The sequence below is a fragment of the Buceros rhinoceros genome, unplaced genomic scaffold, assembly GCF_000710305.1.
Source record: "Buceros rhinoceros silvestris isolate BGI_N320 unplaced genomic scaffold, ASM71030v1 scaffold2878, whole genome shotgun sequence".
Classification (NCBI taxonomy): Eukaryota; Metazoa; Chordata; class Aves; order Bucerotiformes; family Bucerotidae; genus Buceros; species Buceros rhinoceros.
This window is the reverse complement of record NW_010427442.1, coordinates 99310-120674: the sequence shown is the minus strand read 5'-3', so window position 1 is coordinate 120674 and position 21365 is coordinate 99310. Positions and strand designations below refer to the sequence as shown.

General features: G+C 35.3%; 1 protein-coding gene across 1 annotated transcript in view; it reads left to right on the top strand.

The window, feature by feature from the left end:
- The first annotated feature begins 889 nt into the window (after positions 1–889).
- The window catches only part of GPR125 (G protein-coupled receptor 125), a 43500-nt gene continuing 23024 nt past the window's right edge, over positions 890–21365 (top strand). The window contains exons 1-9 of the mRNA XM_010141908.1: positions 890–962; positions 2340–2475; positions 2805–2876; positions 7337–7408; positions 8714–8785; positions 9665–9736; positions 11313–11473; positions 13298–13511; positions 14470–14634. Of these exons, the coding sequence (XP_010140210.1) occupies positions 890–962; positions 2340–2475; positions 2805–2876; positions 7337–7408; positions 8714–8785; positions 9665–9736; positions 11313–11473; positions 13298–13511; positions 14470–14634 (1037 nt within the window). The remainder of the gene's footprint in view (positions 963–2339; positions 2476–2804; positions 2877–7336; positions 7409–8713; positions 8786–9664; positions 9737–11312; positions 11474–13297; positions 13512–14469; positions 14635–21365) is intronic.

Below are 21365 nucleotides of genomic sequence, written 5' to 3'. Positions count from 1 at the left end.
ACTTTGATTGAGACATCTTTTTTTTTTTTTTTTTTAAAACAACACTCTGCGTTTCATTTGTTTGGTCATCTGGGTTATCACGGCTGCAGCCAAGGGGCAATTTTCTTTCTTTCCTTCCTGTAAGGTAGCTTAATGTATTTGACTTTAGAAGTGTGTTTTCACAAGAGCAAATTTTCTTAGCTGACATGCTAGTGGATTTTACTGGCATCCGCTAGCACATACAACAGCAAATTCTCTGTATACTTTTAAGAATTTTTTTCGCATCCTTTCCATCACCTGGGATTAGCTGACTGTGTAATATGTTGAGTACACTCTTGCAGTTGACATAGAAATTAATCTCTTGGAAGATGCTTTAGGTAAATGTGTAGCTTAAAGTTAGTTGCTCGTGGAGCAGTGAGCACCAGGGATGAAGAAATACATGGTATGACTGTAAGGGGAGAAGGAATGACATCTCATCCTTTTAGCACCAGAAGTGTATGTAAGATTGAGAGAGAGATTTACTCAAAGCCATAGCTTTGAGACAAAAAATTTCCTGTCCTGTGTTTTTTCTAAACCATAGAGGCTTGAGGCAGTCTTCGAGAAACCCAGAGAAGAAAACTACTGGCTGTTTATATAGTTATGTCAAAATAATGCTGTTTTCATAGGTTGGTATTTCTGGATTTCAGTTTTATTTATGATGTATTTTGAAGTACTAATCCTTGTCATTAGATAATAAATTTTATGCATTGGAGGAAAGAGGGGCATGTGTATTTTATTTACGGCTATTGTAAAGGATATCTGAAAGATGTAGTGGACTGGAAAGAAACCCCCTAGTGACAGTTGTAACTGTGGAAGTAGTTATCCAGCCTGAAGATGTAAGTGAAGTGCATGGAGATGTTGGATCTGCAGGATGCATTTGATAGAGGACCTGTCTGCAACTGAACTGACTGTAGCAGAAATTATGGAACAAACTGACAGAGTGAGTAAGTTTCTAGGACAAGATGGTATTCAGTGGAGATCTTTTAGAACTCAGGGATGAAAAAGTCAAGTGATGAATGTCTGAAGTCTTGCTTAGAACAAACTTGATTTTTGAGGACTGGAGGGATGGCAAATGCTGATTTTTATAGGTGCATCAGAAGTTTAGGGAAACCATGTGTTTCTGAGTCTGCTGTTTGTGTTGAACAAATCAGTAGATTTTATAATAAATATGTTGGGTACCTGGGTAAAGAGAAAGAGTTGTACTCTGGAAAATTTACGTTTTCTGTAATGGGGAGCTCTTTCCCACAAACCTTTGGAGTTTTTTGGGATCAGCAAAATATATCCAATTCATATAATAATACATAGGTGCTTTTCTGAAAGGCATCACTCAGTCCCTTGCCAAAGGTATTTGATGAAAGTAGTGTGTCAACCTAAACTGCAAAATCATTGTACGAACAGCTAACTCACTGAATCGAAAGTGGTGGATGTGGAAGAAAAAGGATATCCCTCTCAGTGGAGTGGGTTGGAGTGTTAGAGACCTGCAATGCACAGCGTATTTCTTAATGACCTGTAAAATAGTGTGAGGAGGGGGTTGACTGTTTGGTGAGTTGCCTGATTTAATAAGGATGAGGATAGAGGGAAAAATTTTGAAAGAAGTTTATGAAATAACTGTAATAAAATGGCAGAATCACACTGCAAGAGAATGAAAATTGTATCGGGATGATGATAGTTCTGTTTTCATATATAAGACAATGGGCACAAAGCTGATGAGAAATTTTCAATTCTTAGAAGTGGTAAAGGCAGATCAGTCAGGAATTGTTAGGAAAACAGTAGGAAACAAGACAGAACATCATTATCCCACTATGTGGGTTTTGTCTGTGTGTTGAAAACCATTTCAATTCTGGTGGTCTTATCAGAATTTTTTGTGTGATAAAGCTGGAAAGAGCTCAGAAATTAAGGTCACACAAAATGGCTTTCATGTGAAGAGTAAGTAACATAGGGGTCTTTCATCTGGCAAGAGACTATCTAGGTTTCTGCATAATTATTTGTTGTAAAGAGGGAGTAGGTAAGGATTGATTACTGCTTGTTTTAATGTAAGAAGTGGGGAGCATCAAATGAAGCTAGTAGGAGCTGTGCTCAAAACAAAAGAGGAGCTCTTTGTGGAATGCAATGTCTTTCATAAAGGATGTTGTCAAATTTTTACGTGGTTCTAAAGGAAAATAGGCATTTTTATGACAGTGAAATATGTAGCTCTGTAGAAAGCAGGTTATTCTAATTAAGAAAGCATCTAGCTATACAAGGGATTTCCTAACTTGATAATTTGCATCTGCAGATGGCTGTGGTTGGAGAATAGGGTACTTGGCTAAATGGTTCTGTTCCAGTTATTCCTGCGGAAGAAGGAATTTGCATTGAGGAGAAGGACGATTGTGTGAAGGATGCCTGGGAAAGGTGTCATGCTATGGGAGAACTGAGCATGTGCGAGTGGCTGAGGGTGGCAGCAAAGGAAATGGGAAACGAGTGATCATGTTGTGTGGTTTTGAAAACCAGAATTGGTGTGGGAGAACAGAATATTGAATGTGCAGATTTGTTGTTTAATACTTAATTTGCTATTACACCAACTCTGGTGTTTTATTATGACAATCCTATATGGGTGTATTTTCTTCCGTATGTTAGTTGCGTAAGCTTGCATGATACTTAGGGCACATAACATAGAAACTTCAGGCAACAAACTAAGCATTGTCATTTGATATAAAGGCTGTTCAATAAAAAGATTTATGCCAGAAGTGTAAGCTGCAAATGTTTTTGTTACTAAACCTAAAATATATTGTTCTTGTCTGTGTTTACAGGATTCTGAGTAACAATAAAATAACAGAGTTGAAGAATGGTTCCTTCACTGGATTACACCTTCTTGAAAGATTGTAAGCACTTCTTGAACAGCTATTTTCACTTAAATAATGATATACTGCTTATGTTTCATTAATAATTCTGAAAACAAAATGTCTTAACAGATGTGTTCTTATTTTATTTTGATGTTTGTTTTTTTCTTTGTGATTAAGAGAATGCTTAACTATGTTAACTCTTCAATGAATATGAATGTCATATAGCAGCATAAAGGGATAGTCTCACCTGTGGGTAACATTAGGGCAGTTTCAGTGGGAAGTTCGCTGGAATGCTCTGATGACTGCATTTGCTTTGTTGTTGGTCTCATAATATGAAAACATACATTGTAAAGAAAACAATTTCTTTAATTTCTTACAAAGTGTCAAACCCTTTATCAAACAATTATAAAGTATATTTGTAGGGGAAGCAGATGTTTTAGCGCCTTTAAAAGAGGCTAGTTTCACTTTAAGTTTGTTGTTGGTACTTATTTTCATATTTTTGCTGTTTACAGCTTCCATGTATACTGAGCGTATGAGGGGAGAAAACGGGAATGAATCTGATGGGAGTAACTTCCTGGACACCTTTTGCTTCCTGTTTTCACTTTCCCTTTCAGATGATATATCACCAATGGGATAAGAAGAAGCATTGTAGCTTCTGTTGTAGTCAGCTTTTTTCAGGTCAGGATTGGCAGGTTGATCTACCTGGTAGCAAGCAGAAACTTTAGAGATAAGGATTTTTCCAGGCCATTTGACTGGGAAAGTAGCCAGTTTCATAATCATCTTGCAACATCTAGGAAGAGTACCAAATGACTTTTGGCTTCAGGGGATTAAAAGTAGTTTATTCTTCCTCTAAAACTTGAAAGATGCAATCCCGGTCACCTGGCCTAGATAAATTCAAAAACTTCCACCGTTCCATCCCCCCACATGCCAGAAGAAAGATTTGTCTTCTGCACTAGCAGATGAGCTTTATCGTAGAAAAAGCTGTTGTACCTAAGAAATAAGTTTATCAGTAGTGATGGCATTCTAGATCTTTACGCACTATGTTGGCGCCCTTGCTTAGGTAATAAAGGCATCTGCTGACAGTTGTTATTTGTTGTAACTCGTTACAATTTTCAGACAGGAAATACTTGAAACTCTAATTAGTTTGAGATGATCATTTATATTTGCTCTATGAATCCAAATCTTAATTTTATTTAAAGTCATAAGAATCCAGCTTTCTTCCGATTAAATCCTGTAATTTGTAAGGATTTCTTATAGATTATTTTAATACCTCCTTTCATCAAAAGGAAAAGAAAGCAGTAAGGAAGGCATCACGTTTTGAATGTTTAAAGTGATGTGGGATAACAGTATTTTAGAGGGTACTGTGGTCTCATCTGAATGATGCAGCATACTTTGTGTGCAGGAATTAATACATCAATAAATGGTTATTGATGGCCAGATGTCTTGATCATAAATGAAGGGATAACTACCATGATACACTAATCATTAATGACTCTTTTCGTGTGTTCAAGACTTACTAAAAAAAAAAACAAACTATTTAACCACAGTAAATTTTTCTGCTTTTTTTTCTTGTGACCTTGAACAGAAGCTGCTCTTGCAGTTAAAAGAATTTTTCAAACTTAGATGAATAGTTAATGGAAAAAAAAATTTGAAAGCCACAGTAACAGTTTTAAACACTAACATTATGTTCAGCAGTTTCAAATTAAATTTCTTAAAGTTCACTGTTATAACTTGCATGCCTTTAACATAGTATTCTTTTGACAGTTTCTTGCTTGTTTTTATTTTTTCTGCTACTCATATGCCCCTCTGTTTCCTTCAGAGTATTTTCTTTCTTTGTAGATATGCTCTTCTCCCCACTATTAATTTAAGAAATGAAACGACGATAAAAGAAATAAATTCAGCATTTAAATAGTTAATTCAGACAGTAACATTGTCACTGCTTACCCGGGGAGAGATTCTGTATGCATTTAATGCTTGTTTGTTCATTCCTTGTAATATTTTATTAATAGCAAATATTTCTGCCTTTTTTCCTTTATGGTTTTTAGACAGAGTTTAAGTCTATAGATATATTTAACTGAAGCTTTTAAAATAAAATAAGCCAAAGTAGTATTGCCACGAACTTATACCTGTATAATAATTATTTTTAATTGCATTTTAATAAATATTTTTCATTCTGAAATACAGATCCACGACTTAATTCATCTGTTAACACACAGAACTTATAGAATCATAGAATGCTTTGGGTTGGAAGAGATCTTCAAAGGTCATCTAGTCCAATCTTGTTTTCTCCTGTTTAGTTCTTGAACTTCTTATTGAAAATCTACATGTTGTTAAATTGTTTCTGTTATTTTTTTCAAATGTAGAGATAAACTTGAGCATAAGGCATCTGCAGCTGGCAAATTGTTGCTTTTTAGGTTATCATTTTGCTCAAACATATTATCTCTTGACCTCATCCCCATCTGACAATTCTTCACTGTTACTATTTAAAGGGAGAGATTGTTTTCTTTGTTGCTCGTATGCCCCAGAACTATGGGGAAGTACATTAAAAATGCTGGCTCCAAGTAGGAATTTCCAAATCTGTTTTGTTAATAATTTTGTGCATGTATGTTAATTTATGAAAATACAGAATTTGGTAATGCATTATTTTGTGAAGAGGGTGATAAGATTACCAAAAGAAGAGCTTTGTTTTACTGGAGGGTGAAACATTTGTTAATTATAGTAGAAAATGACATCTACAGCTACTCTTATAGGAAAAAATAATAGCTGAGTAACAGTAAGCAGGTCAAAGATTTTTACTGCCATAAGTGGTAATTAAAGTGTCTGTACAAAAAGGTATTAAAGTATTTCGATCTCCACTGACTTCGTTAATGCTATGTTTTGCTACAAACTTCTTGCAGTTGAAATGAAGTAACTTCTTGCATAACCAGTTTGTGACAGATATTTTTTCATCTAGTAGATACTTGACTTCATATAGCATTATTCAGAGTCCAGCAACTCAGAAGCAAACTGCTGTCTTCCATCTGGAAGCTAGCTAATACTGCCTGTTGATTTTTGCAAGGATAAGGAAGATGACTTTATGTATTTATAAAATACTATTTTTCATTGTACATGAGGGAGAGGGGAGGAAGAGACAGGCATGGAATTAAGTATATTTAGACAGCAAAAGAAGGGTTTGGTATTTATTGAATTGTAAATAATGACAAAGGTATACCAGTGTATTTTTAGGATATACTAATATAGCTTTGAAAAGGGAAAATATGCAGTGTGAAGGGAGTGTTATTTGTACACGGTCTCTTTTTTTCTCCTACTTTTAAAGTGCTAATCTGCAGATATATGGCTGCCTTAAATAAAAATAGGAGCATCTAATACTTCTTCAGACTGTTTGTGAAGAGCTGCCAGACATGTCAGCACTGTGTTAATTTTGAGATCTTTAAATACCTCTTAGTTTTCATCTGGTAACACTTTTTGATAGACATCACAGATGTCTATTTGGTATCTATTTGATAGACATTCTTCAGGCTCCTGATACTGCTCTGGAAGTAGTCGGCAGTCCCTGCCACCATACAGAGCAAGAAAATAAAGTTAAGAGAAGAGTGTGTATGTGTATATGTCTTAGTTTTATTGAAAATTAATTTACTGTAGTGCAAGGTAAAGTATTTCAATTATTTAAATTGTTTATTAGGTACAGCATTGAAGGATGAGCCATGTGCCATGACAGTGTGTGTTGTACTGTGATTTGCTCATCTGGCTGCAGGAAATGCTATTGTGAAACCTCAGAATGAATTTATATTTTCACTCATGCATATCTGTGTGATAGTAGATGTAATCCTCTTGTACTGTTCTCTTTTGGGCAGAATTATTAATGTTGTGGTAGATTTAGGAGATGTTTTTTCTATCCTTGCTTACTAAAACATTGCTTTTAATTGAAATTACTTAATTTTCTTTCAAGTGCAGAATGTTCACATATTACCAAGGAATGAGAAGTATTTCTTATAGTAAGAAGTGTCGGTGAAGTTTCAGATAGTAGTGTAATAAAAAATCTTGGATGAATAAGAAGGTGGAAATAATTTCACCATTCATGCAGGGATAAGGTTTGTTCAAAACTGTGTAGATGCTGGCAGATGCTTTCTGTGACCTTTCAAATTAAGCTGTATCTGCAAGCATTTCAAGTTAGGAGTTAAAACTGCTGTATCACTTGTACAATTAATTAAGCAGTTTAATGACATAGTTACTTTACACTTTTCCTTACAATTTCCTATTCTGGACTATATACCCTTTCATTTGATAGAGATAGAATATTTAAAGGAATACACATGCTGTTTGTATTCCTCTTTCTAGGTGAAATACAGATTTTCTATGTCAGAGAAAGTAGAAATGTATTGTATGGGTTTTCGAGCAGTTTCCAAACAAGTTGAGAAAGTTAAGTGTATCTTTATGAACGTGTATCTGTTTTAAAGGGTAGTTTGTGGTAAAAGTCATGTCTTAATTTTTCTCCACAGGGACCTTAAGAACAACCTGATAAGTACTATAGATCCGGGAGCTTTTGGGGGGCTTTCATCTCTGAAGAGACTGTAAGTAGTAGATCTACCTAGTCAGTTTAAACAAAACAAGCAAAAGAGACCTTGAGAGTAGAGCAAGTCTTAAATTATAGAAATTTAGACAGCAAAGCTGCTATTATATTAAAAATTGAATATGTATATGCTGTCTAAATTTATATGCATAAAACAAGGTCTGCTTTCAGTCTTACGACTGAAGAACAACCACTGCTTGTGGCTTGTTAGTCCCACGTGTTCTTACTGACAGTCTCCTGTATTATTCCTCCCTTTTTGTGTTTCAGTAACTTGAAACATCACTAGGTGAACGTTCACTCAGAGCTTTGCCATCAAGTCTTGCTTTATTAAATGTTAAACTTTTTTTATTTTTTTCGGAGGTCTTAGTGGAACACAGAGTCTGCTGCTATTAATACGACACTGAAGTTACAGTACTAATAATACTGCTTTATTAAAGGTTGTGCCAACATTCCCATTAACACGTTTTTGGGGGATTTATACCTTGGCTCTAAAAAAATTCTGTCCCAGATGAAACTTGAAAAACAAGACCTCGGCATGATGGTTTTTTCTTTTTTTTTTTTTCCTTTATCATTTTTAAAACACTCTTACGATTTTCATAATGCCTAGGACAGCTTTTAATTCTTAGTGATTTCACTGCCCCACCCCTGCCTTTAGTCAGGATACAGCTTTTCTTCTTATATGTGAAAAAATTTATGTTTATTTGTTATTAATCAGATGATCTGTCTCACTTCAAAGGTTATTTTGTTGGTAATTGCACCTTTGAAAACCTTAAAAATAAAGTTTAAAGACCAATTCCAGACCATTACTACTTGCAAGCTTAATTTTTATTCCTTTTAAGAATTTTTAGCAATTTGATTTAAACCTACATTGTAAAATATATAATATTTAGATTTTTATGTAAGTATAAATAACAAAGTGTTCCTATTTATGTATAATAAATGCACTGGTACATGTGTCTCTGGTATGTCAAAAATTAAGTGATACAGCACATGTGATGACAAAATACAGAAACTCACTTTGTAGTGAAGTAAGCCAAGCCTGTTTTTCAGGGATGTACTGGTAAGGCTAGGCACACTTAACTATACATGGGCAGCCCATTATCGCTTTAGAAATCAAATCAGGACTCCATGTGCACGAGTACACCCATGTAGCAGTACCTTTTGGGTTTTGCTGAAGAAGACTGGATGTTTATATTGTTCCATCAGTTATTCATGAATTTTAGTTGAAATACTTGTGTTTGCAGACTGTTCGTCACTTGGAAATAAAAGTTCATTCTGATTTTTGCTTTTTCCCGTTTATATATAGAGACTTAACTAATAACAGAATAGGCTGCCTGAATGCAGATATATTTAGAGGACTTGTAAATCTTATTAGATTGTAAGTATGTTTTTTGTATATTATTTCACTTCTTAAGTTTTAGTCTTATGTAAGTTAACATTATTTGTTTCAATGGGAGTAGATTGTTTTGAGTGTGCACTTGAAAGACAGGTGGTGGCTGTTTTTTGGTTTGTTACTCAGTAGCGAGCTAAAAAAAAAAAGGACTGTGGCTGCAACCAAAACTATAGTCTTCAGTAGCCTGTCTGCTTTGCAACCATTTTCCAGTTTTTTAGAAGGCAGGGTGCATGTGTGTGTGTGTGAATAGCAGACTATACAAAATATACTTCCTAAAAAATATTTCGGGGTTATAGAATCTTTTAACATCCATGCCTTCTACCATGGCATCAGTGTGGTGTTTTGCTGGCTTTCTTGCATGTTTTGTGTGTCTTTATTTACTTTAGGAAAATAACGTGTAAGATTCTGGAATGTTTCTGTGCTGTGGCTGTTAGCTTCTTATGCAGTGCTTTCACTGATTAGAGAAAATGGGATATATAATATTTTAAAAAATATGCTGCTAGATTGAACATGCTTCTTATAAGATGTTAATAGCAACACATCAGTTCATGTGAATAACAAAGTTAATTTTAAACGTCTTGAAAAGTATGGTCAATGTGTACTAGTTGTTGGTTTAAATAAAGTATTTACTTTCAATCCTTGTTCCCAATCTTGAAATTCTTCAGGTAAAAAAGAAGTATTGGGGAACAGTCTGTTTTTGGATTTTTCTAGGCTATCAGACCTGATCTTAGTCTTGTGAACTATGACAGTGCCATAATAGTATCTCGTAGGCTTTAAAATAACGTTATCATGATTAGGGATTTTTTTATTTTGAATGTCAATTGCCTGAGCATGAGTTCAAATCACGATACTTTGATTTCTTAGGAATCTTTCTGGAAATCTGTTTTCCACTCTTACCCAGGGAACATTTGATCATCTTGGTTCACTAAAGTCTCTGTAAGTACATACTGCATCTAATCTTAATTTGTACTACATCTAATCTTAATTTAATTTAAAAATTTTACATGCACTTGCTTGTGCTATAGGTTTGTGGCTTTACTTCTTAACTTCATAACAGTGATTTCTTTATCAGAAAAAGTTCATAGGAAATGTATGCAGATATTTTGGTGTTATATATAGCTTTCGTCAAAAGATGGTTGGTATTTGTTCTGAGACAACAAAGCTATGCTGGCATCTGGGCTTTTGAAAGTTTTATTCTGTATGCATCATTTATTACTTTATATTAAATAAATAGCTTTCGACACTTTTTGTAACAAAGGGAACAAACTTCTAAGAAAGATCTTAGTCCTTGAAGAGGAATATAATTCTGTTACGTCTAGTAGTGAGTACATCTCAACCTCATCTAATCTTTCTCCCCTTTAATTTCATGAGAGTTGTAATCTTATGTAAGGAAGAAAGTAAATGAAAAAAAATTCAGTGTTGATGATTAGCTTGCAGTTTTCCCTGGTAGTGATGACAGTTGGCTCACTGTACTGGGACTTTTCAAAAGTTCTGACTTCTGGCTTTGACACTGAGTTAATTTCTTGTTTATAAAGGCAAGTGTTTCTTTCCCTCCTGCAGCTCTTTTTAATTGTTCATAAATTGTTTTTCCTGGTATTTTAATTGTGAACATAAAGGTTGCTGTCCAGGAACATCACAGGTCTGACAAGAGAACCTGGATATAACCATTGCCATTAAAAATGTATGTGTCTGGAGGAATTCCTGTGAACAAAGATCAAATGGAGTTACACAGGAATGTTGATTTAGTGTTTGAAGTGTTCTGTCTGTGATGTTGTGTTATCCTCTAGACATTTGCAAAAAGAAAAAAGATTGTTTTCACTAGATGTAAAAAAAACTGTAGACACAGTGATATGTTTTGATAAATTTTTAACTGTTTCTAAACAGATGAAATATTTGTGTTCTTCTAATTTAGCTGACTGCAACAGACACCTGTGGGGTGATTTGGTATGTCTTTTTAGTATGAAGTATTAAATTATACAGAGAAGACTTTATGAATCGATGAAAAGCCTTATGATTTTCATATAAAGCAGAATAAAACTGTCATTAAAATTGTGTGAAAAAATTAAAATAGGTGAGAAGCTACTTTTATATTTCTGTTGATTTTACTGTCAAAGCATTTGACTCCTAAATTGAAGCAATGAAGTGTGTTCTTAAGTTATGGTGATGCATATTCAAGCAATTCCTTTTATTGCTCACTTCAATAATATGAACTCCTTCCACAAAAGAAATTACTAGAATTTTTTTTTCCATACACAGTTATTAGATGTTCCTCATATTTATGGAGAGGATTTCTTTTGGGGGGAGTGTGTACTTTTGTTCTTAGACCTCATTTTACAGAGAATTAGAGTATCTTCCAATATGTAATGGTAGGCAACTCTGCTGTGTTCTGGGGTTGACTACTTGTTGTCTGTGTGCCTGTGATGATGAGAGGCATTGCGCACCTGTTGATGTCAACCTTTCAGACCTGTGAGTGTTGTATTTTGTCACTGTGGATACCTACTTTGTGTTGCAGAGAATTTCAGACTGACTATCTTCTTTGTGACTGCAACATACTGTGGATGCATCAGTGGTTAAAAGAAAGAAATATAACTGTACGTGAAACTAAATGTGCCTATCCCAAGTCGCTTCAGTCGCAGATGGTGACTGGTGTTAAGCAGGAGCTTCTGACTTGTGGTAAGCACTCCTGACAACTGATACTTATTTTCTAGCATGTTCCATATTCTGTTAATATTAGTGAACAGACTTTTTTTGCTTGCTTTGTTTCCCTGAAAATCAGAATTTATATGATAACAGTGTGGTGGGTTAACCCTGGCTAGATGCCAGGTGGCCACCAAAGCCTCTCTATTACACCCCTTCTCAACTGCACGGGTGAGAGAGAATATAATAAAGGGCTTAATGTCTGAGATAAGGACAAGGAGAGATCAGTCATCAATTACTGTCCCAGGCAAAACAGTCTCAACCTGGGGAAATAGTTTAATTTATTTCCAATCACATCAGAGTAGGATAAAGAGAAATAAACCCAAATCTTAAAAGCACCTTCCCCACACCCTTCCCTTCTTCCTGGACTTAGCTTTACTCCCTATTTTCTCTACCTCTTCCTCCACAGGACCACAGGGGGATGGGGAATGGGGGTTGAAGTTAGTTCATCATATGTTTCTGCTGCTCTATCCTCCTCAGGGGAGGACTCCTTATATTCTTCTTCTGATCCAGCGTGGGTCCCTTCCAGGTATTGCAGTCTTTCAGGAACAGACTGCTCCAGTGTAGGTCCCCTGCGGAGTCACAAGTCCTGCCAGCAAACCTGCTCCAGTGTGGGCTCCTATTTTCAGGGGCCACAGGTCCTGCCAGTACTCCACTCCAGTGTGGGCTTCCCACAGGGTCACAGCCTCCTTTGGGCACATCCACCTGCTCCGCTGTGGGGTCTTCCGTGGGCTGCAGGTCAATCTCTGCTCTGGCACCTGGAGCACCTCCTCCCCCATGTTCACTGACCTTGGTGCCTGCAGAGTTGTTTCTCTCACATATTCTCACTCCTCTCTCTGGCTGCAGTTGCTGCTGCACAGGAACTTTTTCTCTTGTTAAATGTGTTGTTATAGAGGTGCTACCACTGTTGCTGATGGGCTCAGTCTGGGAACTGCTGGCATTGGCCCTGTTGGGCATAGGAGGAAGCTTCTAGCAGCTTCTCAGAGAAGCCATGGTTGTAGCTCCACTGTTACGAAAACCTTGCTATGCAAACCCACTACAAGTGGTAATAGTGATTCATTTTCAAAGGCTAATCTTTAGTCACGAGTCAGTGTTGTTTGCTTTTGAAAATAGGTAATAAATAAATTGGTGATTGTGGATGTTAGTGTGTAGAAACTAAGGATGAATAGCACTCTCTGGAGATAAACTCCTTTTTCCTGCTCATTCATGTTTTTCAGGGAATTTTACCTAAACTTCACAAGATGAATCACAAACTGTTTTTTTCTGAAGTCTAGCTATCTGACTTCAGATACGCAAATTATTCCAAACCCAAATTTCTGAAGTTAAAAGGTTTTAATTTTATGACTTAGTTTCCCAAATGCTGATTCCATTGTTGATTAACCTTCTTGTAATGAAATCATGACCCCTTGCTTAATTTCTTTGAATTATTCTGTCTGTAAAAATAATAACACGTAGGTATTTGTGATTTTTGAAATCTTACTAGTGAGAAATTGTGAAGAAATAAAATGCATAAATATACTTTTCATTAGCGTTTAATTTTTCACTCTTTTGGATGTGGTCTAGCAAAAGAATTTTGAAATGTATTACATAAAAGGAATACACATTTTGAAAAAATAGGATGAGCATTTGTATTTTTCCGTATCCAATTTAGCAAATGTAATTTTTATATAAATCTTGCAACATGCAGCTTACAAAGAGGTTATATCAATAGTTGATACTCAGTGTATTTTTTCCTCTGTTGAAAATTATGTATATAACAGAATCTTGCTATTAATCGTGCTTTTATTTCTTGAATTCTAGAACCGCCACTTGAATTACCATCTTTCTATATGACTCCATCTCACCGTCAGGTTGTCTTTGAAGGAGACAGTCTACCCTTCCAATGTATGGCTTCATATATTGACCAAGACATGCAAGTCTTGTGGTATCAGGATGGAAAGATAGTGGAAACTGATGAGTCCCAGGGTATTTTTGTTGAAAAAAACATGATTCATAACTGCTCACTGATTGCAAGGTGAATCCATAAAGAGAAAATATATTTCCCACTCCCTATTTTCTGGTCTTATTAAGTGACTATTTCCATAACCAGTAAGGCCTTGTCATATCCTCACTGAATGAATATGTGTAGACTGAAACACCCCAAATAGGGAAGTAGTTTGTAACTTCATACATCTCTAAAATTACCTGGGTTTGGTTACTGTTGCTATCATGTTTGAGAAGCAAGGTCTGGGGATTTGATTAGTGAGACCCATCTCCTTAAAACAGGGTTAGCCAGAGCAGGTTGCCCAGGACTGTTGCAATTGGGCTTTAATTATCTTAGGGTTATGCAATGCAGTTCATCTAAAATATGTTTGTGGTAGGATACATTTGTTCTCTTGAATTATTAAGATTATGAAAATGAGGCATTTAAGTGAACTACTGAGGAATTCTGTCCTCCTACTTTTGAGCACTCTTTGAGCACACTACAGTTGGTAGTATTGTAGTTCTCCAGCAGAGACCTCCAAATATAATTTATTCTTCCTGCAGTAGATTTTTGACTCATTTAGCATCTACAGAGCGTTAATATATCCTGTAATTATATTAGTAAATTAGGGCTTCTAACTTTATTAAGAATTACACATTTGTGAACTTACTTTAGTTTGGCCTTTGTGAAACAACTATAAAAATTTTTGTGTTGAAAAGCAATGGTAACACTTGGACTTCTCATCTCTTTCTGAAGTCAAAGAACTTTTTCCCATGGCTGTTCTTCTTTCCTTCCTTGGCAAAATTGAGAGCTAGAAGAACAGTAAATATTTCTCAGTTAATTACAGTACATTGATTCATAGTTAGGTCTGGTCTTGTAAGATCACTCACAGTTGTATGTAATTGTTTGTTTCCTCTGTTGTCTTTCTGTACACTAATTCATCTTTTGGTAAAAGCTTATATAAATTTTGTTGCAAGACTGCTGGTTTTTATTTATTTTGTCTTCCCAGTGCATTGACAATCTCAAACATTCAGGCTGGCTCCACAGGAAACTGGGGCTGCCATGTACAAACCAGACGTGGGAATAACACAAGGACGGTAGATATCGTGGTGTTGGAAAGTTCTGCACAGTACTGCCCTCCAGAGAGGGTTGTGAACAATAAAGGGGATTTCAGGTTGGTAACCTTTTTTGTTGTTGTTGTTTTTGTTTTTTCTTTTCAGAGAAAAGTCCATTTAAGTTTGTTTGTAACTAAGGTATTATGTTTTAAAAATCTATTACACCATTTAGAAATGAACATCTACATACTTGCCTTTAACTGTTGTAAATCGGTATGTGTTGCACACAATAATACCATGAAACGTTAAACTTTGAACGTGCTGACTCGCATCTTTGGAAGAGATGAAAAGTAAGCTATGCTATTTGAACTATATTAATGAAATTATTGGAATTGAGTAAAACTTTTTAGATGATCTCTAAGTTAGAGTTGGTCTGCATGCTGATGGGAGGGTTTCTGACAGGTTATCATTCTGTTTTTAAAACCCTCCTGCTCCCGTATGACAAAATCACTGTATAGTAAATGTGAAATATAGCTTTGTTTTTTTTCCCTCTGCCTATTGGCGTAAATAATACAAATGGTGCTTCCTTGTGATGATTGTTGGGACTGTAGTGGTAGCTCTGATTTTCCATTGTGTTGGGTATTGCATAGTATTTTATCTTTTGTTCTTACCTCTTCAACTATTTTCCCTTTTCTGATCTTTCTGCTACTGGTCACTCTAACAACACGTTACTCCTGGAGGTGCCAGCTGTAACAGATAGCTTCTGTATAGATTCTCTATGTGTAAGGTAATGCCCTTTATAACTACTCTGTCTTGTACCTGCCTGCAGTAGCTCCTACTGAGGTTTAGTGTATGTCATAGCTTACATTTTCACTACTGTTTGGAGGGTTTCTTAATGTTGTAATAGCTGCTTTTACCCACTCATTTATTTTAATTTTTCTTATGCTGCTTGGCTGTGATCTTCTGCTTGATCTTTTGTTTACATTTATAAACTTTTATTCCTTTCCCTGTGTACATTAGAGTTCTTTATAAAGTTGTCTTCTTTCTATACAACTAATCTAGGAATATAAATACTTCAAGAAATGAAAAGTAAGGTAAAGCATGTTGCAGGGACATAGTTTTTGGGGGGAGGGAAGAGAAGCTTTCAAATGCAGAAGGCCTTCTCCAGTTGTAGCAAAAATTCAGGTACAGTCCAGGCTGAGAGGATTTGTTCTGAGTTCATCCTTTTGTTCATCAGCTGGACAATTGAGAAGAAGGGCAGCTGGTGTCTTGAGTATGAGGAACTATTAGTAAAGGAAGTAGTGTTACGATCTCTTGCTGCACAGAGGCAATTTGGAACCACTGAAGAGCTTCACTTTCACATTGTAAGGAATTATTTATGTAAGAAACCTTGTGCATATCCTCTTTATACACCGTGGTGGTTTGAGCTGCAGGGATGCGCATTACATCAGAAAATGAGAACTTCCTGCTTAGGAAAAAAGGTGAAGAAAGTCAAACAGATGCATGCTGTATTCATCAAAGAACACATCTATTTAAATCACTTATGTATTTTTTTAATGATACAAGTGTGAATTGTTCTTTGATTTGCCATTAGAGGTAAAAACAGATGGTAAAGGCTTATTTCAAAGTGTTTTCCATTAAATTAACCTGTGATGTTCAGTGACTATTCAGTATAATAGGATTTACCCCCTCTGGAATTCGGTAAAAAGAAATAAGATTTCAGGAAATGTTCGGCTTATCAAAAAGTTTGCTGTGTCTGGGTTTCCTATAACAGACTTCCATTTGTAGTTTAGGTAGAGTAATAATAAAGAGTAATTTTTCACCTCTGAGACCATATGGAAATAAGGGTTTGAGTAGTGAGAAAATGGTTCTGAGCAGATGGCTGTAAATGATCCTAGGTGAATTTGAGTTTACTGTTTTTTAGCTGGAACTGGTTAGTCATTTTAGCTTGGAAACTGTTTCAAAACTGGCATCTAGATTTTTTTTTTTTTTTGTCGTACAGAAGCAGAAGATCCTTCTGCTGTTTTGCGGATTTCTAGTTGCCCTGGTATTTTGTTTTCGATTTTTTTTTTTTTTTTTTCCCTTCAGATGTTTCTCTTCAGTGTCTTTGGCTCAATAGTAGTTTAGGATGAGTTTATGAAGATTAGATAAAAAGTGTCTTCATCATGGAATATATTTTTGAAAAAAATTTGCATATTCTTTTAAGTCTAACTCAGATAATATCCCTGAATATGTTACAAACCATGATTAAATTTAAACTACAGTTTGCATGTTAAAATGTAACCTAATGCTTCTCATTTAGTAAATACTTCAACTGTTCTGTTTAGAATAATTTTATGTTGGTAGTTGATAGAATTCTTTCTTAAATATAAACTGTTTGAAAACTTACTCCCTGGATGTAATTAATCTTAAAATCGTATTGTCATGCTGAATTTAGAGAATTAGTAAGATGCAATAAGAAAAAATATTAGACTACCTGTAACCTAATGAAATTATGATATAAAACCTCACTGTAACTGGAAGTTATTGTTGGTTAAAGAAATTAATGCTTTCAAAACAGAATTATATGCATGAAGGAAAGAATTCTTTTATAATCTCATGGTCTGGCTTTTTTTTTTCCTGAAATGACATTACAATATTTGAATGTAAATGAACCATCTTTTCCCCTACAGCTGTCTGCTCTCATGTGTTTGTGATTAAATTTTGAGCACCTAATTGTAAACAGTGATGAAGTAAGAGTGTTAATACAGTCCAGATTTGCACTTCTGGGTAAACTGTGAAAGATATTTCAGATTAGGCTCACAAGAAATTAAGAATGCAGCCAAACTTAAACAGCCTTTGTTTGCATGATGAGAATTTTGTGTCATTAGTCACTTTTGAGTCTGCTGGAAGGAGATGTCCTCGCTGCCTTCATGGAAGGTGGAGAGTACCTCATCAGCTTATCTCATACAGGCATTGGGAAGAAACAGTTCATGGCTGAGAATGGTCCAGGTTCACATTCACTTAGCAAAAATAGGGACTAAGGGAAGCGTAGTTACGGCCAGAATCGGTTCCCCTCTCTCCTTCACTAGTGGCCTGCTAAGAAACTTGTAAAGGGGAGAGGAAAGAGTAAGAGACACTGTTCCCCATGAAGCCCTTCTCTTAGTGACATTGCGCATTTGTGGTGTTTTTGTGTTGTGAAAGAAAAGCCAGGACTTGAAATTGCCTGTCTTTAATGTCTGGTTTAGTGAAAGCTTCCTAACTCTTTAGATGATTAATATATTAGTTTTATTAGTCAAATGTTTCCGTAGGTATCTAATTTTGTTATAAAGGTAGTATAGACTATATGACTGTCTGGCATTGCTACTGTTTTTTTGAGTAAGTAAGTTCTTTCTTCATGGTAAAATCTTTTACCAAGGTGTGTAGGAAGCTGAATGAAAAGTGCAGTAGGGATAAAGGGACAGTAACAAAAGAGAACAAGATGGAAAAAAATAGGGGAAGTGGAGAGAAGGCAAATAATCCTGTGTTAATTTAATAACCTTTGAAGTAGTATTAAACACTAAAACTCTCACTTTTTTCCAGTTGATGGCTACAGAAGTTCCGGAAGAGAGATAAATATAGCTTAGAAATTATACTTGTTTAAAAATACCATAATTGAAGGTCTCCTGAGAAACTTGTTTTTTATGTGAGTCCTAATTTTTTGCTCTGGTTTCTTGGTTTCTAGTTCTTTAGTTCTAGGTGTGAATAGTGAGGAGAGGACCAGCACATGCCATTTTTCAGTGAAAATATTTGTCTTGGAGGTTGTGTTGTACAACATCTGTCAGAATTGCAGGGTTTAAATTATGCTAAGGTCATGTGGCACTCAGTCTGTAAGGCGATACATTTAGTCAAAACTGAGCTGACCACACTTTAACCTAAAATGCTTTGGAAAAATACAACTAGAAAACTCTATATAAAGACAGAGACAGATACTCTTTTCAAAGTGGCATCTTTGATGTGGAAACTTAATACAGAAGTTTCAGTGTTGAGAAAATTGTTTTGGAAATGATGTTTTGGCACTCCAGTGTCAGTGTTTCTGGAAACCTGACTGCGTTCTGGAAGATGAGGTTTGGGTATATGATGCAAGCTATTTGTGGGTCTACGTGTCTTCTAGACACAAATGTCTTCTGAGAGCCATGCCAGCTGATTTTTTTTTTAAGTTGTCCTAATCTGCTTGTTTTCATTCTGGTTTCATTCTCTAAAGGCTCACTATGTATCCATAAGAAGTGGGAGCACAGAAGTAGCTCATCTTTGCACTTTTTTCCCCCAGTTTCTGTTATCAAATTTTATTTTAATTTGTCCATACAGAAATTACAGTAGGTTATTTAGATAGGTTTACATGTATTGTATCCCCTTATACTTTCCTCCCTTCCTAGCAGATCTAGAACTTGCTCTGTCCCTGATCAGAGTTGGCCATACGTGATTCAAAGTGATGTTTTTGTTAGCTTGCTGGGGTGCGTGTCATGTTGCACTATGCTCGTACTGGTAATGCATCAATTCACAAAGGCTGATTCACAAAGTTAGCAGTTTTCTAAGGAAGGTTTTTGTCCTTTCTGCTGGCTTTTCTTCTGTGTGGGAGAAAAGATGGTAAATAATTTACATTGCAGAATCTACACCTGTTCTTTGAATTAATTTATATTCTCTAAAATAGCTGTGTATAATTCCTGGCATTTAAAAAAAAAAAACTGTACTAACTTTTTTCTTCTTTTAACTACCACCGTTGGCAGGAATTCTGGTATAAGTTTTCCTTTCTGATAAATGTCGATTGGTGACAGATCTGTTAATTCCTTGAAGTGGTAGCTGAAGCTCTACATATAAGCATATGAATCTTTGCTAGGCTAGATGAATCTGCTAAAAGACACAAATAATCTTCTGTCTTTTCCTGTGTTCAGATACTATGGTGATGGTCGTAATAATGTCTTCTCTTCTTAACTAAATGATATCACTACAGTATGGAGAACTGATTTATAATGCCTTTGTTTTCTGTTTTGGTTTCTTGTAGTTATTGTCTAGTCTTTTCCATTAGATTCTTTACTGACTTTGAATTCTTTTTTGGTCGATGCGATGACCTGTGCATTTTAAGGATGCCACCAGCAGCTATCTTTGAGCTGCTTGCTGCCCAAACCTAAGTAATCTTTGCCTGAACCAAGAGTCTTTCTTCTATTACTGAACATTCTGAAATTGTAGTGTTGGAGATGATTAAGAATAAAAAGGAATTCAGGATAGAGAAGACTTTCAGTATATTCCAAAAGGTTAATCTCTTGCATAATTTAGTATAATTGAAAACGGTAGCCTTTTGCCTTTGTCCATCCCTGGAGTTACTCTCTTCTTTGAGAAAGAACTCTGATAAAACACAGCATCTTCAGTAAGATGAATAAGAAAAGGATCTGACTTGTTCAGTTTCTTCTCTTTGGTAATATTACTTAAGTTTTAGTTTCCTGAAATGGAGTGTTCTTCAAGGTTTTACTTCAGCCTCCTGCAAACACAGAAATTTATTTTTTTTTTTAAATAAAGATACATTCTGAGCTTCTCTTAATTTAGATGATAGTAGTGACTAAATGGCCGTTTACTGAAATGCAGTCCAGACATATAAGCAAACTTTAAATCACAGTGTAATCTAACACAATTCTTTGTTCAACTGTTACAGTTTGTGGAGGCAACTGCTCTGCGCAAGGCTCTTTGAAATATTTAAAACTAATCAAAGTATGTTAGCTCTTAGGCTGTTCAAGTGGCTTGGCTTGATTATGGTACAGAAAGCCTGGGGTGATCAAATGAAGCTCTCTTTTGCTCCCAGTTTTAGTTAAACTTTATGTGTTGGGTAATTGGATTTGAGATAATTAGTATTGTGCAATTTAGGTATGTATGCTTTTTGCTTTTAAACTTTAAATATTAGTATTCTGAGTGATAAAATACTGCTTATGCATATCTCGAGAGGGCTAGAAGCAGGGGCAGACAGACTGGCTGGCATTCCTTGTCTTTTCCTCTCTTCTCAGCATCGCAGCTTAATTTAGGCATGGTTTCCTTCTCTCTTTATGTTTCCTTTGAATCAGTTTTGATCTCGTGAATGGTCAGTGCATTAAAGATGTATTGGAATTTACTTTTCTGTATTTATTCTTTATTTCATTTTTATCTCTTATATGTTTATAGAGATAAAATATGCAGCAAAATTACAAAGGAGAAAGTTGAGAGAATGCTAGAAGTTTTCTTAAACTGTTTAGTTCCACATACCTCGAGTATACCTTCTACTTTCTTAACACTATGAACTTTTTCTTTCCCCATTAATTTATATTCAGTATTATGTTTGGTTGCAAAAATCAGTCAAAGTGGTAGAAATATACTACTACTACTGTTTCTTAATTACCGTAAATGTTGTCTTCTGTTCATACCTGAAGTTTAATATTGATAAGAATGCAGTAACTTGAAAGTGACATTGATTCATGTGAACAGGACAAGCTTGCAGGGCTTTGTTTTTAAATGTTTTTATGGGGTTAAGGTGGAATTTTTTCATTAAGTAGGCAAGTTTTTAATAAAAAAATTGTAAACTGTTTAGTAATTTTATGAGCACCTTTTCCTCTCCACCTGCAACCTCATGAAAGAGTTTAAAAAAAAAAAAGCATGTTAGCATTAGAACTCATTTTGTTAATAGTACACAAGTATGAACAGCTTGAAAACACTGAAGGCAAGCCAAGGTGGCCCTTTAAAGAGTTTAGAGATGCTTTGTTTTAAATGTCTCTTTATTTCATGTTGTAGTGCATAATCCTTTTATTTACTTGTCATGTAAATTTGTCCTTTTTTTTTTTTTTTTTTTTTTTTTTTTTTTCCCCCAGGTGGC